The sequence below is a fragment of the Morus notabilis genome, unplaced genomic scaffold, assembly GCF_000414095.1.
Source record: "Morus notabilis unplaced genomic scaffold, ASM41409v2 Scaffold781, whole genome shotgun sequence".
Taxonomy (NCBI): domain Eukaryota; kingdom Viridiplantae; phylum Streptophyta; class Magnoliopsida; order Rosales; family Moraceae; genus Morus; species Morus notabilis.
In genome coordinates this window covers 14,561-33,493 of record NW_010363562.1, presented here as the reverse complement: position 1 = coordinate 33,493, position 18,933 = coordinate 14,561, and the positions used below count along the sequence as shown (strand labels likewise).

Below are 18,933 nucleotides of genomic sequence, written 5' to 3'. Positions count from 1 at the left end.
TAATATAATATTATAATTATAATATTATATTGTAATTATTATTTTATAATATATTATATATTATATTATATTGATATAATTATATTTATTATAATATGATAATATAATTATAGGCAAGGTCTGAAATTGGTAACTGAAGAAGACTTTTTCCTTTTTGTGTTTGCCTTTTGGCCTATATTAGAGTCTAGCATTAATTAATTACCATTAATTTCTTGCCAACAGTAGTGTTACTAAGTGGTGTATATGTTAGAAATCACCAAAACTTATTATAGCAACATACTTTTAATTCTGTAGTCGTAATTTCTGTTTGTCATATTTATGGGTAATCTATTTGTATGATTGTATAGCATCACTAGATCTATAGTAATAAACTATTTTAATTATTCTGTTGTTTACCTCTGCATGTTCATTATTTAGGGACTTGATGTGTACAATTTGATTTTAACTACTAGTTATGAATTTGCTTATACATTGTTTGTCAAACTAATTAATTGATTTCCATTTTTTAATCAAAACTTTTCAGGCCACCTCCAAGATCAAGATGATCCAGAATTTCACTCCACCCGACTACCCCTCTCACTACCTAACCAAGTACAAATTGGATATTACCATTGTCATGTGTATATTTGACCACTACCATTGTTGGCTTAGCTATCTAGGAGGACAGTACTTTGCTACAGTCATATTAGAAGATTCCTACTTGAATATAGCTTTACATGTTTCATACGCCTCTCTCTCTCTCATATATATTTTAATCCTCATTCATTGTGATGATATGTCGAACATAATTGCCTAACTGATAAACAATGTTAATTAACGTTGTACAAGAAGAAATTAATGGAAGGAAGGGACAGAACAAACAAACATCTAGATGTTAGGATTGTAACACCCACCTAGTCTAACCTTAAAATTACCAAGTTATGCTAGGTGTTGTTATTCTTTGAAGACTTGTTTTTAACTTTAGCTTGAGATTTCTTTAGATTGGTAACATTAAAATGTGGGACAAATTTGAACTTTTTAAGACTTTCTTTGCGCAATGGTACAAAAACATGATTTTAGTATTTCTTTTGACTGATGTCCCATATATACAGTATAATACATATCCCAAAAATAGATCCGACAATTCTTACAAACAAAAATAAGAGCACAGTAAATAGTTAGTAACTCATTGCCTCAAATAGGCCAGCATCGTCCATATGCAAAAGTCCGGATACTAAGGATGACGCCAGCCAACCACCAAAACAATGTACATGTAATGCCAGGATGTGTCTTCATTTGCATCACCATAAATAAGTGAGCTAAACCCCAGTAAGTAAAATAAATGCATGAATAAGTAATTTGAACATATAACATCACATCTTAACTTCAGCATTTCCTATCATTCCATTTCCATTTCGTATAACATTAATAATTCACTTTGTTACCTTTTAATTTCATCACTTGTATGCACAATTGTCGTGGCTATATCATTTTCTTTCTTCTTTTAGACATTGTGGCCATTATTAATAGCATCATGTGTCTCCTAGAGACTTAGTGGTCCCATACCTTATGGCCTTCACAATGATTATCATATGTCTCCCAGAGACTAAGTGGTCCCAGACCTTGTGGCCAAATAAATATCATATGTCTCCAAAAGACTTAGTGGTCTCAGACCTTGTGGCTAAGTAAATATCATATGTCTCTCAGAGACTTAGTGGTCCTTACTATTCCCATCAGGATTGTTCTAGCCTCTTTACTAATCACTACGAATTATCACTCCTTTTATTACTTTGTCGAATGTTTATCAACTCATTCCTTATATATCATTTTCTTGTATTTTGTACCATGTGCATACTTTATGCATTATACATATACATCACATAATCAAGTATCACAAATGTACTTTGCACAATTATTATGATGATACGGGTGATATTCTACTTACCTCGCACCATATGACAGAAAGTATGACTTCGGGGTTCCTCTTTGTGGATCCGATGTGAACAACTATAATGTTGGGTATTTAAATGTATTATCATTAGTTTTGTGATTAATGAATTCGTTCCTTTCCTTCTAAAATAACTCAAACTATAGCCTAAAATGGTTCAACAACTTACACTTTTCATTTAACGCCTCTAAAAACACCATTTTTCCAAATTTTCCATAACTTAAAGATTTTACTTTAAAAAAAATATTCCATTAAAAAGAGTCATTTGGCTGAAAATAGCAAAATTCGGTAAGATATGTTAAAAATGTCAAATTCAAACTTAGAACAGCTTAAAATGACTAAAAATCAGAAAAACAGGTCAAATATCCAATTTTGGCGCATACTTGGCTCAACCGTGCGAGCATGTGGGCACCAAGACACCAACCGTGCGCACACAACACGCACAGGGCTGCACAGTGTGCATAGGGTGCGCAGGGCTGCCAGTGCCCCATGCTGCGTTCACAGGGCTTGCTGCAGCATGTTGGGCGCCCACAACATGTAGCATTGTGCACCCAGCCACCCCAAAACGGCCCAAATGGCCTCTAAACCCCTCCAAACCATTTTTAAAAATTTTGCCAGAGTTTCTCCTACATTTTAATACTCCCCAAAGCTTAATATCACAAAATAACCCTAAATTAGAAAATTATCACAAAATTACCAAAATTCTCAGGAACTAGCCCTAATTTTAAAACCATAACTCCCAAACCACAAAGACATTTCCAAAACGGTTTTGGGAGCATTTAGTCAACATATAAAGTGAGTTATCCTCAAACTTTCAACTTCATTTGAGCTTCGTAGGCTAGGTAAATAAATAAAAACCTGAAGCATAATGAAAACTGACCTGAATCTGGACAGCTCCAAGAAAACAAGCTTTAAACCACCATCTTCCAATTAAGTTAGCTCCAATATTTTTTATAGGCTTCAATCTAACATATTAAAGATCTCATATCTCAAAAATCATGACCTAACTATAAATAAAACCTTCTGAATCATCATCAAAACAAAACCAAACCAAAATTGTCCCTTACCTTGATCTAGTTTAGGTTTTCTTGTGAGTCTCCCACTTCCAATTCAAATGATTAGCTCCTAAACATCTTATAAACTCTTGGAGCAGACCCTAAAACAATTCCAAAGGATTAGAGCACGGATTTATCACCAATCTTGAGAGAAACTAAACTAGAATCATAAAATTCACCTTATCTTACATTAGTTTCAATCTCTTGGTGTTCCTATGAGTAATCCTTCATCAAACCACTTAGAATTGCTTTGGTTTTCTTAAGAAATGGCTGGAGAAGCACTTTGGAACCAGATGAGGGTTGGACTAGAAGGTTTTGGGGCTGATTCCCCTTCACCTCCTTGATTAACATTTTAAAGAGACAAGTAGGCACCTTAATTACTTAACCATGAAGTACTCTCCTCTCCTTTAATCTAATATCACCTTAAGCAGCTCTCTCACCGCCTTCTCTTGTACACAACACTCACACAAATTTCCAAAGTATGAACAAGGTCTTAGCCAATCATTTGGCCTACTAAATTTGGTGCATGAGCTTGCACCAAAATTTCAGTACGTGACAAATCCTAACTTTACATCTCTCATACTTTTCATTCAATTTTAAACATCTAACATAATCACTTTCTATTTCATTCTTACCCTAATTATTAGGATCCATAATTCCTTTAGAACCTTAATAAAATCTCAATTTGATTCCACAAACTCGAATACCAAAATATGCTTAATTTAGGGCTTCTAAAGTAACACGATCCTTAAACCCTTATCATCATCCATTTCTTAACCTTATTTCAACCTTAGAATCACCTTAAGTAGTCTCTTTGGCACATTAACTCAAGTCTAAACCTTTTCACACATCACACCAACATGTACATTTTCATTAAACTTCCCTTAAAGCCCCATTAGGACTCCATATTTTACTTTTCACTTAGTAATTCTTGTAAATATCATTAAGAACAAGTTGTTGTCCATTTCCCAACTTACTAGATCCTTCTCTTGGGCTACCGCGAGTCATTCGCCTATATAATGAACATATCAAACATATAATTCACTTCAAATTACATAGTATACCATTATGACAAATAACTGTATATAAAACGACTAAGTGTTCATGTATCATATGCATGATGCTAAAATATCATAAAATGCATTGGCCAACGAGTATGTGAGAATTCTGGGTATGACAATGATAGTTAAGCCTCACTCTTAAAATAACGGCATTAATTTGATCGGTAATTATGATATTTAACCTTCTAACTCTCTTACGACCACAAGAATAAGGAAGTCATTTGAAATTGTAAATATATAGTTTTAACGGTAAATTCGCACATTTATAAGTTGTGTCTGTGTGTGTATATATAGAATAATTATTTTGTGGTGGTGTAGAACTTTTTTACCGGTAGAACTTACTGATAGGACTAATTTTTTACTATTATATATGATTTAAAATAATGTTATGAACACTAATTTCAATTAAAATTTTTGTGTACTAAATGATATGACATGTGAATCACCATCTTTTTTAATTAATAGATGCAATCTCTTATATTATTTTACGTATTATTTTACTCTATTATTCCCGTTCTCTATAACTACAAATTTTGCTTGGGCCCTTCACAGTCGGCTCCCCTGCTCCAGCCCGTCCAATTCGACTCTAATCTTTAAACCAAGCTGACCCAAATGCTCTCTTTTTAAAAAAATTTAAAAAACGCATTATAAAATTCTGAGCCGGGCCGAATCGGACTTAGGCACGTTGAGCTTTAGAGCCGAATTTACAGCTTATTGGCGTTTACACCCAATCTGTGTTTCTTTCATGTGCGAACTAGTTCATTCTTTGTGAGGGAACAAAGGAAACAATGAGAAGGGAACTAGTTCATTCATTAGGCATCCCATGTTGTTGGTGGAGATTTCTAAGTAACCGCAGTTGAAATCTAGCTTGATTTGTGTTGATAATAGATTGGGGGTCTCTGAATTTTCCTTGAATTTCTTGAAGGATAGAGTTATGGTTAGAACCTCTTGTGATGGTTTGTTGTGTTGCTCTAGTATTCCTGATAAGGATGTTTACTATGTCTTCAATCCCATGACTGGTGATTATAAGATTCTTCCTAGGAGTAGAGTGAGGCCCGTCACCCAGTTTCACCCCGACAGTGAGGCGGCTCTTATGGGATTGGCCTGCAACTTGTCCACTCAAAAGTTCAATGTCGTATTAGCCCCCCATCACCGAGCTTTCGGGCATACGCCTGATGGGATTTTCATGTTTTTGGTGTTTGATTCTGAGTCAAAGTGGAAGAAGTTTGTGTCCTTCAAGATGATCAGTTCATGTTCTCCCAAATGAACAGAAACCAAGTGGTGTTTGTCAATAGGGCGCTTCATTGGTTGACCGGTAGTAGTAGCTCTTGTGTTGTCGCGCTTGATTTGGATGCCGATGTTTGGAGGAGGATGTTATTGCCGGATGGAGTGAATGAAGGGTCTGGGAATAGAGCTTATTTGTTGGAACTTGATGGTTGTTTGTCTGTGATCCAGATCTCCGATACTTGGATGAACACATGGGTTTTGAAGAGCTGTGAGAAAGAGGAATGGAGTTTGGTAGATAGGGTGAGTCTAAGGTGTGTTAGAGGACTTTTGCCGGGCATTATCCCCATATGTCAGAATGGTGAGTTTGTTTTCTTGGCAACACAAAAGCATGTATTGTTGTACCATCGGAAGACGTTAAAGGCCTATGGTGTACTTCATTTGGCACAGAGCACTAGTAATGATGCATCCTATAGCTTTATTGTACTGTCATTTATTTGGAAATTGCATTTTTCTTTGGTGTATATCTGTAGACAAGTTCCATGTGAATAATTGAACATTCAATTGGTAGTTATTTGTTAATGCTTCATGCTTATTGATAATTGTACTATACCATGAAAACTTAGTTCCGTCGGTTCGCTTGTTTCACAGTTTGTTGATGCATTTTCACCTTATAATTCTGTGAAATTATTGTTCATTGGTGCTCATCCATGTTCTTCTGCCAGGAAGGTGTTATTCCTCCACTTTCTTGCGATTTTATCTAATTATCGACGTAATTTTGCACTTCTTTCCCTTGATGATTTGTAATTAGAATTCTAGTAGATCTAAGGCTTTAAAATTATTAGATGTATGATTACCTTACTTTATGAGGGAGCTTGGAAAGCATGAGATTCATGATAAAAGGGTTTTTAAGGTTTGGCCGTTTTCCGTTGGTTTTGTTTTTCATTCTTGTCATTTTCACACATTATCCTGGTTTCTTTCATGATTTGTCGTCGTTTTTCTCACTTATTGTCGTTCTTTACATTTATGCTTCATCGTGGTCGTCCTCTTTGCCGTTATTGATTTTACTTTATTTTGTGTTTTTCGTATGTCCTGCAGTTTCATAATATTGTTTCTTTATCTACTTTCTCTTGTCGTTTTTATATTTTGTCGTATCTTCAGTCCCCGATTTTACTTTGTTGTCGTCTCTATCACCTATTGTTATTAGGGTTATAAAAAATCACCCTGAACCCAATAATGTGTGAGGTTTCATGAATCTGAAAGACCCCTATCCGGCCGAACATGTTCAAAAGGTAGGTAAAATAATGCCCAAAAAGTAAGTAAAATAATGATAATAAGTTTAAAAATCTTCCGAACACAACATAAATGGTTGAATCTTGAGATAATTCTTATTGATTCTTTATTCTTGTTCTTGTCTTAGATGAGGTAAGTAACAAAAATAAGTTAGGGTTTATTTTTTTACAAAAAATTCATAGTTTACCTTAGGTAATCCGGCCGACTTGAGGTTACCTGAGGTACCCAAATGGTATATGAGTATCCTAATTCTACATGTTGTTGCAGCCCAAATCATTCTCAGCCCGAGACCTGCAGGCCGGTCCAATTTTTCTTCAAAACTAACCCACCCCGGCCGACTTACAGGTCTAACTGTTATTTTTAACATATCTCATCACTTCTTGTTTATGTGAATTTCTTGCTTACATTAACTTGTAGTCGTCTTTGGTCGTTTGTTTTTATGCTCCTTTGTCGTTTCACTTGTTTGATATATGCGAAGTTGCGAACGTGCTGCATTTAAGAAGTTAAGCATCTTATATGAAAATGCGAAAGTTGAAATTCTCATCTAAAACTTGTTAGTTTTCCAATGTCAGACCATCTCCGATATTTGTATTTATGTCAATTGTATATTTAACATAAAAAAGTATGATTATCATATATTTTACATATTGTGATCAAATGCATAATTATATTTTAAATGTTAAATCTACTTTATACAATAATTATTAAGTTTTGAAAGTTATAAAAGTAAATTTTTAATGTTAAAATAATTTGAAAAGATAAATGTTGTAATGATTAATTGAAAAATAAACAAATAAATTAATAACAATCAAGTATCAAATTCGCTTTGTAATCAAGTATATCATATGATAAATTTACCCAAAAATGACATTGTATTGGAGGGTTTTTAACACTCAAATGTAAAATTTGTAATTCACACGTCAATTATAATATTGTATTAGAGATGCTCTTGTAATGGCAAATTTGTGTATATATTTTGACCGTTTGTGCTAAGGAGTGGACCGAACTGCGGGGCTTAAGACTTTTGGCATATTTACTTATTAGGCGTGAAGAATGAGAGTCAATCTCATGTTGATTTTCTCTTTTTATCTTGAAATAAGAGTGGGATTAGTGGGTCCCACTCAAATTTAAAATTGAGTAATGAGATTGGCAATCTCATGCTCCCATTCCTGATTTAGACTCTCATTTCTGATATTAATCTTAAATTACTATCTTAGTCATAGTTTATTTATAAATTTAATATTCAAAAGTAACAATTATAACTTATATTTATTATCTTATTTGCCTAATATTATAATATTAGCCTTATTATTGTCAACTTTAATACAAAAAATATGTACATTATTTTGTTTATTAAAATTAATAATACATTTTAATTTTTAACACTTTATTATTTATTTATTTATTTTATTCAAATTTTGACAATTGTTTTAAATAATTAAGCAATTTTATTTATTATTTTATTACTCTATTACTAAAATAAATATTTAATTATGATTAATTTTAATATAATAAGTACTCAATTTATTTTTTAAATTAAAGATATAAAATTTATTTAAAGGCTATATTACTACGTAAATTCTCTCTAATTTGAAGTGTAAATAAACGTATAAATGAGATTTAGAATGATTTCGATTATGAATCTTGTCACTAAATAAACAACTTATTCTAATCCTGAATCCTATTTACTCTGCGTCTTGACCATTCGAATTTATGTCGATTAGACTCACATCTTAGCCATAGTGATTAGTGAGTCATTTTTTTTTCTCTCTCTTTCTATTTGTTTTTGGGCATAATAAAAAAGCTATCCATGTAATGTTTGCATTTATCATAACAAGATTATTTTTTGTGAAAATTACTGGGCCTCCCTGTTTTTAATTACCACCAAATTCCGAGGGACGAGAAAAGCAGTGCACAAAAATAAAATAAAATACGCCATGATACCTTCCAGGGGAGTAAAAACACATCAAATTAGGCTATTAAAAGATCTAAACAGATCTAAAAAAAGTATACACATCTTATTTTTATTTTAGATTTAAATTTTTTGTATTTTTTTAAAATATGTTTATATTTTTATTTTATTTTATATTTTAATAATTTTAGTCGGGTTGAGATTGTGCAGAATAGTCAAGGATTAGGATCCGCCTGTAGTACCTTCGACGAATATTTTTACTCATTCTTAAAATTTTTAAAATTCTTAAAATTCTTAAAATGAAATAGAATGGAAGGAAAAGGATTAGAGAAAAATAATAATAAAAAAAACATTAATTTGGGATTCTATTTGAGCATAAGAGCCTCGTGTGTGTCTTCACTGTCAAAATTCGGACAAACAAATAATATTAATATTTTATTCTCTGCTCATCAACGCCTTCCATTTTTCGTCCCTCTCCAAACACCATCTCACTTTCACGCTCTTTCGATTCTTCTTCCATTTGGGTGTTTCTCACTTTCAATTAGCTCCAGGTATGTCTGTTAATATCTTTATTCCATGAAAGATTTTATTTTCTTCTTCTTCAAATTCCTAGTTTTCGCCTGTTGCCCAGCTGTTTTCATTTGTTGTTCTTCCAAATTTATTTGCGTTCTTTCGTCTTAATTGATTGTGCGAAGTGGGTTTTCTTTTTTCCCCCTAATTGTTTGTTTATGCTGTTATTCAAGATTCTTCCATTTCGTGGGTCTTGGTTCAAATTCTTAGTTTTTGACTTCTGCCCAGTTGTTTTCTTTCGTTGTTCATCGAAATTCATTTGCTTGCTTTTGTATTTTTCGCTTGTGCAAAGTGGGCTTTTTTCTTTTAATGGGGGAATTTATGGGGATATTATCTAGTGAGAAGATTTCAATAACATGCATGGGCATGGCATACACCTGCTGGCATTGCTTTTTGTGTTACTCTTTTTCTGAAATGTCAATGTAAAGCTCAAACATTGATGACCATGGATTTTTTTATTTCCTTTTATTATAAGAGTTTCTCACTCTTTTAACCAATTTTTTGTGCACTTTTTTTTGGTCGTCGCTCACTCAATTTGTTCAAATTGTATGTACCTAGAGACCAGCAGAATTCTCACATACTGGTAATTATCTCCACTGCTTATTAAATGATTTGTTAAGATATTTTATTGCCTCAAGTTTTACTTTGCTTATTTTCTGTTTCTTTTTCTTCTTTTCAGTAAATAATTATTCCCTTTCCGAATGGATTTTTTTTTTTGGTTCCTTTGATTGGCATGCCCTAGAGTCCATGAATGATGTGGAAGTCATTCAACTTTCGTTACCCCTTTTTCTCTCAAGTATTTTGAGTTGAGGATGCCTATATGTATTAACATATGATTCTTGATATTCCTTGTTGGCAGATTATATTCCGAAAAAGTGAGCAGCTTTGCCTGGTATTTGATGTCTCCTGGTTTAGGGATGGTATAACTTGACAGTCCCTCCAAACTATAGTTCAACATTTGTTGTGTTATGGCTCGGAAAAGTAATCAGCAGAAGAACGGGGTTGATCGCCATGCGTCAAACCATAAAAAGCGGAGTTCAGATTTAGGGGGTGCGCAGCCTGATATAAAGGGTCATGGAAAAGCAAGTGAAGTCAAAGTGTTTCCTGGAGAGGAGGAAATCCCAAATGGTAACCATCCAAGCAGTCCTCTAGGAAGGAGTGCGGGCAAAGCCAATAATTCTGGAGATGAGCATAAGTGCAAGCAAAAACCGATGAAGCAATTTAAGAAAGATAAGCAAGAGATGAATGAAAATGGTATAGATCCTGAGGAGCAGCCAAAGCCTTTGGGAAGTGATTCGGGAGAGTGTAATGGAAACAATGAAGGTCCAAGTGTAGCAGAAGAAAATGGTTCAACGCCTCATCACGACCAAGGTCGAAACCATAGAAAAAGTAGATTACCTAGCTCGTTGAATGAACTTCATATCCAAAATTTACTAGAAAGCATAGAGTTTTCTGATAATGTAGTCCTGAGAAACTTGAGGGCATTGGCATTATCCTCCTTCAAGGCAGCTAATGAATGGATGGAGAGGCAAAGACCCTTGTTTAGTACACTAAGAACTAAAATACAGAATGCTCGTGTTTATGCCAAAACAAAGTTTGAGCAGGCATATCCCATTGTTTTGAAATGGTTAATCAATTTTGGGAGTATAATGCTTCTGATACTAATGGTGTGGTTAGACTGTGCTCTAAGGGGAATTGATTCCTTTCTACGATTGGGGACGGCATCTTTCTTCTCGGTTATATGGTGCAGCGTTTTCTCTGTAATTGCTATGGCTGGAATGTTCAAGTTCATTGTTGTTTTGGTAAGTCTACTTCTCATTTGATATTGCAGTGAGTTATGCAAATTAGAACCTTTTCCTGGACTTGAATTTTTTACCATCTATGAAGATTCTTTGTTCATTTATATCGAGTTTTGTATAGTGTGTTTTTGCCGAGTGTAAATATCTTCAATTCTTTTTCTATAATTTAAGACCAATTGTTTTGCAGTCGTTAGCTGCTCTAATTGGAGTTTTCGTTGGGTTCACTATTGGAATTCTAGTGGTTGCCATTTCTGGAACCGTTTTCTTGTGGCTGTATGGAAGCTTTTGGACAACTGTGCTAGTTATCTTGCTTGGAGGTGTTCCTTTTATCTCCTAATGTTATATGTGTATCTCTGATTCTCTATATAGTTGTTCATCAGACTTTGCTAAGACTTTAGAATCTCTATTAACTCAGGTTTGGCATTCGCCTTGAGTCGTGAACGCATTGCACTGTTGATCACCACTGTGTACTCTGTGTATTGTGCTTGGACATATGCTGGGTGGCTTGGTTTGATCTTTGCTTTAAACCTAGCTTTCATCTCGAGCGATATTCTGATATACTTTCTAAAGAACAATATGAATCAACAGAGAAGACCCAATGGACCTGCTGAAGAAGCTCCCGGTATGCAAGGTCAACCAGGTTTCTTCAACAGTGAGAACGTGCATGCCTCTTCATTTGAAACTGGCCCAGGATTTTCTGCGGATCGTAGTCCTGGAGTACCTTCAACCAGTGGAGCTGATTCTGATATAACTTCTGAAGATGAAGTTGTTCGGTTGTTAAACTGCATCGATCACTATTCAGTGTTGGGGTTGTCCCGATACGATAACGTGGATGTTTCTTTACTTAAGAGGGAATATAGGAAAAAGGTATAGTCTTTGTAATGGTTCGTCATGTTCTTTTTTAAGGTTCAGGGGTCATATTGGTCAAGCATGGCTCGCTCTTCTTTTGATGTTTCTTTTGTTATTTCCCCTATTACTTTCATTATCGAAAAGATACATTCAACATTGTTTCTTGTTTTATAAATAAACTTGTTTATGTTGACTGTCAGGCAATGTTGGTCCATCCTGATAAAAATATGGGAAATGAGAAGGCTGTAGAAGCTTTTAAGAAACTTCAGAATGCATATGAGGTAAATTGCTTGAATTTATCTTATGAAATTTTATAAAATTTTTGCTTATTTTTCCTGATTGTGGTGTTTTACCTTTCTATTTTCTTTGGTCAAGGTTTTACTTGATTCAGCGAAGCAAAAAGCGTATGATGATGAGTTGAGAAAGGAGGAACTACTAAACATTTTCCGTAGATTCAAAAGCACTTCACTAAAGGTGCGAATTTTTAGTTGTTTGGTTACACCCTGTTGTTTTCTTCTACCTTACCTTTGTCAGTGACAATTAGGATTATATGAGTACTTTGGGGGAACACCCATGAGGATTATTAACAGGCACAAAGTAATATCAACTGATGGCAATCTCATGTAACCACAATTGAGAAGGTTTTTTTCTTCACATGTTTGATAATAAATAAATAAAATAATCAACTTTAGAACAGTGCCTTGGCATGGTTGAGCCTCAGTCGACCATGTGTGGTAGAACAATCGGACACGCTGCAAATGAGGCATACCGGTGGAAGTGAAATATTTCTAGCCAACGGGTTAAAAAAGATCATTTTTAGCATGAGAAAATAGGTGGAAGTTTTACTTGAACATAGGTCATGTGATTTATTGGTAGGTCTTGTGGTTTATTGGTAGGTCATGCGGTTGTTGCTTCTTCTTGTACATAGGTTGAAGTTTATTTATTTATTTATTTATTTTTTTTGTACTGAAACCACAGAAAAAAAAAATTGTTCATTTTTTTAGGGAACTAATATGGTTCCAATTTTGTATGCAATCCATTTCTTAGAATGGGGAGCATGGTTTCTTTACTCCTGGAATGGCACACTTGAACATAGGTTGAAGTTTATTTTTATTTTTTATTTTTTGTACTGAAACCACAGAAAAAAAAAAAATTGTTCATTTTTTTAGGGAACTAATATGGTTCCAATTTTGTATGCAATTCATTTCTTAGAATGGGGAGCATGGTTTCTTTACTCCTGGAATGGCACACTGTGAGGCTGATGGTGATGACCCACTTGGAGATTCGAGACGAATAGCCTGCAAGAAGTGCAACAACTTTCATCTTTGGATACTCACTAGGAAATCAAAAAATCGAGCAAGATGGTGCCAGGTTTTCTTCATTTACCCCTAAAGCATTATGTTCATTTGGCTTGGCCTGAAGAATATGAACTTGAGGAGTTGGCTTTTTCTATAAAGAACATTGACAAAGAGATGGTTGTTGCGCCTGTTTTTATGTCTCCTTTTGGTTTCTCATTGAAGGATTGTAAAGACTTTCATCAAGCAAAAGATGGGGATGGATGGGTAGAACAATCTTCCCAGCCCTTCTTTTTTGGATTATTGCAAAAGGTATCTATAAATTTAACTTATTGGCGTTTACACCTGATACTTTGTTTCTCTCATGTGCAAACTAGTTCATTCTTTGTGAGGGACTATTATCATCTATGCATTGTCCCCAAGATTGGAAAATGCACATTTCTGTATTTAAACATTGTCCTCTACGTTGCAGGTGGATGCTCCAGCTGCATTTGTTTGTGCGGATAGCAAGATATATAATGCTACAGAGTGGTATATTTGTCAGGTAACTCACTTTTCTCTTGTTATTTATAATCTCTTACATTATGTACGTTTTCTTAGTGAAGTACGAGATTTCTCTAAATCGAGCTTCTCTGAGTTAAAAGTAAAAAAATCTATAATTATTTGGCATGGAAACGTTTAGTTGTTCTGGATTATGCATAGAGATAGAAGTTTTGGAAGTCAGTGAAGTGTTGAAAGTTGTTAATGACCCATAGTTTGTTGAGAGTGTATAATCTAAAATATATATTTCTCTTGCAGGGAATGAGATGTCCAGCCAACACTCACAAGCCAAGTTTTCATGTGAACACTAGTATAACCTCCAAGCATAATACTGGAAAGGGGCCGTCGAGTTCAGGACAAAGAGGTGGCCGAATTCCAACGTCTGTGGAAGAGTGCATGACCGAGGAAGAATTCTTCGAGTGGTTTCAGAATGCGGTGCAATCAGGCGTGTTTGACAACACGAATGCGAGCTCCTCCAACGAAAGCCCATCATCAACCAAGGCTGGAAACAGCACGGAGAGCGGTGGTAGCAATGGCGGCGGCGGGGGTGGCAGCAACAAGAGAAAGAAGAAGGGAAAGAAGCAATGGTGAAAACCCATTATCATCTCTTCTTGGAACAGTCTCCTGTATAAGCATTAGAGAAGCAGACAGAAAAAAAGGTTTATATGAACTTCCACAGTGGCCAATTGTGTTCTTCCAAAAGGGAGGGCTTAGCAGCAATAAGTTTTTTTTTTTTTTTTTTTTTTTTTTTTTTTTTTTTTTTTTTTTTTTTCTCACTTGAACCCCAAAATTGTATTGCCGCGCAGGCATGAATGGAAGTCCCCTGCAGCCTGCAAATATTGCAGAGTTTGTATAAAGTTTCATTATCATTCCCTTGGTTCATGAAATTTTGCTCTCCCTTAAAAATTAGCTTAGCATTTAATTTAGCAATGAAAAGGAAGTAAGCTTTTATGGCGGGGGGCTATATAACTTTCACAAATTTTCTTATTCGTTTATACAAAGGATCCCAATTGGTTGATGGTGTTTTCCACTTCTTCTTTTTTTTTTTTTTTTTTTTTTTTTTTTTTTTTTTTTTTTAATTCATCTGATGTTGTCCGATAAGTTAAGCACCATGGCAAGTGCTTTGAATACAGTATGGTATTGATAAAAATAAAATAAATAAATAAATAAATTCGGCTACTTGGTCTTTTTCTTTTATGAGGCTTAAAAATGTCATTTTATAATACCGGTATTTTTAAAGGTTGTTCTTTTATTCTTTTTGAGTTAAGTGACTTGAATGTAGATTTTGAGTTGAGTTTGAGTTATAACTTGAGTTGAAGTTGTAACTTGAGTTTGTGTTTGGTTGTGCACATTTAAGTTATGGTTTGAGATAATAATCTTTTTTAGTTTGTGTTTGAGTGAGTCAAAATTTAAATTTATATTTAGATAGTATTTTAATAAAAACTCAATGCTGATGGAAAATTTTAATAGGATATATAGGTGGGGTTTTATTCATCTTTTTGTTGTCAACGCATAGAAAAAAAATTATCTCAATCAGAATTAAAACGAAAAAGTTATAGTATTTTTAAGAATAGAAAAAATATTATTCATTAATTTGAGTTTGAGTTTCTGAACTCGAGTTGAAGAGGAAACTTAAACTCGAGTTTTAGTCCCAAACTCAAATTCAAATTCAAATTTAAATTCAAATTTAAATTTAAATGAATATAAATTTAAATAAAATTATAACTGAGTTACTTTTTTTTGAGTTTGGCTCCGAACAGCCCCTAATATATGGATCATACTGACAGTGCATTTGATGTAACTCGGTCAAAATCGCATCTAAAGCTATAAAGATGTACTCCAGCCAATTTAGCAACAAAAAAAAAAAAAAAGAAAAAAAAAAGAAAAGTGTAATCCGGTCAAAATGAAAGAATTCCCCTTGAAAAAATTGAAAGAATTCTCTACATAACAGTTGTGTTTTCAAAAAGACAACAGTATTATTTTCAATAATGTATCGATACTATTTGTGTATTTTTATATGATATGTGAATTGTTATTTTTATATTAATAAATGTTTAAAATATTATTATGTTAATTAATGATAAAAAATTACATCTAATAATAAAAAAATGATAACTCACATGCATAAAAATTATAATTTGAGTTAGTGTTGCTAGCATTACTCATTACTTTCCTAATTTCTCATTATTATATACAAAATAATGATAAATTAAAAGAAAAACACTTGTACTGCATGCTATTATTCTGGAGATTATATACATGGGAATGTTGCTGAAAAAAAAAGGAACTCTTATGCTTAATTTATCATTATTATTATTATTTTTTTTAAAAAAACAACTTACATAATGTATAATAAATAAACATTTTTCATAACAAAAAATCATAAATAAATAAACACAAGCCTAAAACACACTGTCGTATCTTACTATCTTCTTCTTCTAACTCCTAATTCCAAAACCTACTTTTTTCCGCGCCACACCGCACCCACCCCTTTCCTCTTCTCTCTTCTTCATTCATTCTCCGCCCTCTTTCCGTCGCCGTCGCCGTTGTGGAGTCGACTCGCCTGGTCGCTTGAGGTTACTTGTCTATTCTTCTTCTCCACTCATGAAATCTTTGATTTGTGTGTGTGTGTCTGTTTTTTTTTTCTTTTTCTTTTTGTTCTTTCTTTGGAAGTTGAGATTTTGTGGTAGAAAAACACAAGTGTTTGAGGAGATGTGAACGTGTCTGTTCTTTTTCATTTCTTTTTTGCTTCTATGAATTGATGGCATGGGAATGGGATTTCATAGATTTGAATATGGCTTTTGAATTGAATGTAAATCTTAGCTCATTGGACGATGAACACTCAGGCCTGTTTGGGAAAAACAGAATTTAACAGTAGAATGACAAGGAGAGGGAGATTGTCGTTAAGGTTATACCCGAGCTTAGCTTGCGGTTGTTGACTGTAGGAATGGAAAGAGCTTCAATTTTATTGTGTTTTGTTGTTTTTGTTTGAAGTTGAAGTTGGAATTTTTTTTTTGTTATAAATTGAAATTATTTTATGCAATTCGTTTTTATTGGGGAAATTTTTCATAATTGATTGATGTTTTTGGAATTTTTATGATTGTTCAAAATTGCTATTGTGATTTTTGGTTGATATTTATGAAAATTGCTGCTATTTTTATTTTAATTTGTGTGTTCAGTAGCTGTTTATGATTTTTTCTTGATATGTTTTACTGTTTTTGGAAGAATGATATTAGTTTGACTTTGAAATTAGTTGGATATTGTTAGAAGTTCATATTTGTGAGATTTGTGAAAGTTTTTTTGGTATTTGTTGGAAATTGGTATGATTATGGTGTTGTAAAATGTTTGCTCTTAATGATTTTTTGATATCAGAATTGCAAGTAATATGGCCTAAACACACTTGACTATCTAATTTCTAGTACTAGTTTGCTTTTTGTTATGTATCGATCCCCTTCTCATTATTTACAGAATTAGTCTTTGTTTTTCTTGTACTAGACTTTAAGTTACCCTCTTGATTAAGCGTAACTGCAACACACACACTAATAGGATGTAGAAGTTTCAAATCCTACATTATTCTTATTGCTTATTCTTTTCTGCACTTTTTGATTGAAGGTCCACGTAGTTGTTACCTTGCGAGGTGAGAGGGAGGGAGTTCAACCCGAAGATGAGTTTAGTTTTAAGATTGAAACATCATTTGCCTAATGGGTTTTACAGAAAACCATTTCGTTCTACAGTTGTGGCATTAAATCCTGGTAACATAAATGGATTATGGAAAAACTATGGTCAACCTGCAATTAAAGAGGAAGAGGACGAAGAAGTGGAGTTTGATCAGAGGAGGCTTCCTACTGATTACGATCCGGCAACATTTGATCCTTCTGAGCATCGCAGTCCTCCAACTGAGCGTGTTTTCCGGCTTGTTGATGAAATATCAGGACTTACACTGGCTGAAGTTGCAGAGCTAGGTGCCATTTTTATGCGAAAAAGGGGCATGACGGAACCACCAAGTGTCGGAGTTATGAAACCAGGAGCTGCTGGCTTAGCTGGAATGGCATTGGCAACGAAAGCAGCAACTGCAGCCAAGGAGGAGAAGAAACCTGAAAAGACCGTCTTCGAATTGAAATTGGAATCATACGAGGCAGCTTCGAAAATCAAACTTATCAAGGAGGTCAGGAGCTTCACTGACTTAGGCCTTAAGGAAGCAAAGGACTTGGTAGAGAAGACACCATCAATCTTAAAGAAAGGACTGTCAAAGGAGGAAGGAGAGCAATTAGTAGAAAAGCTGAAAGAGCTTGGGGCCAAAGTTGTTCTAGAATGAGAGCAAAGCAAAGTTTTGCCTTGGATGTCCGAGCCAAAGTTGTTCTAGAATGAGAGCCTTGGATGTTGTTCCCCCTTTTGTGGTATTTGCCAAAATTTAATTAAGATTTCTAGACATACCTGCCTCTTTAAAATTACCTAACCTTGATTCAAATGAAACAACAAATCTCAGATTTTTGCAATAGAGTTTTAGTTATGTTCACTGACTGAGTTGACATTTTGTGATCAAGAATGCCATAGAGGTGGAAACTTTTTGCACTTCTCTGCTCCTTTTTTGACAAAATAAACTAGGAATATATTTTTTGTGGTTTGTTTTATGTAATTTTTCAAATTTTTATCATTTTTTTTTGTATAATGCCAAGAAATTCGTGTGAATAAGGTAATTTTCTAATTTCTATGTTTTGATGATTCTCAAATTCCTGTTGTGGTGTTGCTGATGTTAATGTTCCAACTGCTTTCCTATTCTTTTATACACTGCACCTTGCCATTATTATTATTATTAGTTTTATTAAGTTTGATAATTAATTCAGGCACAAGAAAATAAATAAAAGGGAAATTGCCCTCATTGCGTTCAGTTATGGTATTATTGTTACCTGAAAACTGAAAGAGTGGGTTTTGTGTGCTTGTTCTTTGTGTGTTTATTAAAAATAAAATAAAATAAAATAAAAAACAATTGAGAAAGAGAGGAAAAGGAAAAAGAAAAGTGATGATCTTTGGCAGTTAGCAGTTAAATCTTACTCTGTCATTAGTTCTTGTAACTTCTACTTCTAAATTTGTATGGCTTATTTTGGACTTTAGGAGGCTTAAATAAGGGTTTTTTTTTAAAAAAAAATATTTAAAGAAAAAAATTAATCTAGTGATGTGTCACAGGTCTCTAGGTTTTGTTTTTCAAATCTTCTTCTCCTTCAGATTATAGCCTCAAAAATATTCTCTAATATTGAAATCTAAAATAAAATAAAATAAACTAAAATCCTAAGAACAACCTCAAATTTCTCAAAATAATTTCCCAAATATTTTCTCTAATGAGCTCTTCCAATGGGGCTCTTTCTTATTTTTGGGTATCTATCTGTAATCGAAGAAATTAATATACCAAT

General features: G+C 33.7%; 2 protein-coding genes and 1 pseudogene across 3 annotated transcripts; all 3 read left to right on the top strand.

The window, feature by feature from the left end:
* The first annotated feature begins 3,248 nt into the window (after positions 1–3,248).
* On the top strand, positions 3,249–9,973 carry LOC112092782 (annotated as a pseudogene).
* Positions 8,898–14,407, top strand: LOC21389409. 2 transcript variants are annotated; one of them, XM_024169794.1, is made up of 11 exons: positions 8,898–9,023; positions 9,601–9,625; positions 9,902–10,844; positions 11,029–11,158; positions 11,257–11,708; positions 11,891–11,971; positions 12,066–12,164; positions 12,903–13,061; positions 13,211–13,297; positions 13,458–13,529; positions 13,784–14,407. In XM_024169794.1, exons 3-11 carry the CDS (start codon positions 10,011–10,013, stop codon positions 14,114–14,116), a joined length of 2,247 nt encoding a protein of 748 aa, XP_024025562.1. In that variant the 5' UTR covers positions 8,898–9,023; positions 9,601–9,625; positions 9,902–10,010; the 3' UTR covers positions 14,117–14,407. The 2 variants fall into 2 exon arrangements, with proteins under 2 accessions (XP_024025562.1, XP_010102897.1); XM_010104595.2 differs by lacking the exon at positions 9,601–9,625.
* A 1,551-nt stretch (positions 14,408–15,958) lies between these two features.
* On the top strand, positions 15,959–18,109 carry LOC21389408 (50S ribosomal protein L7/L12). The gene is made up of 2 exons (XM_010104594.2): positions 15,959–16,101; positions 17,138–18,109. Exon 2 carries the CDS (start codon positions 17,190–17,192, stop codon positions 17,838–17,840), a length of 651 nt encoding a protein of 216 aa, XP_010102896.1. The 5' UTR covers positions 15,959–16,101; positions 17,138–17,189; the 3' UTR covers positions 17,841–18,109.
* The last annotated feature ends 824 nt before the right edge of the window (positions 18,110–18,933 follow it).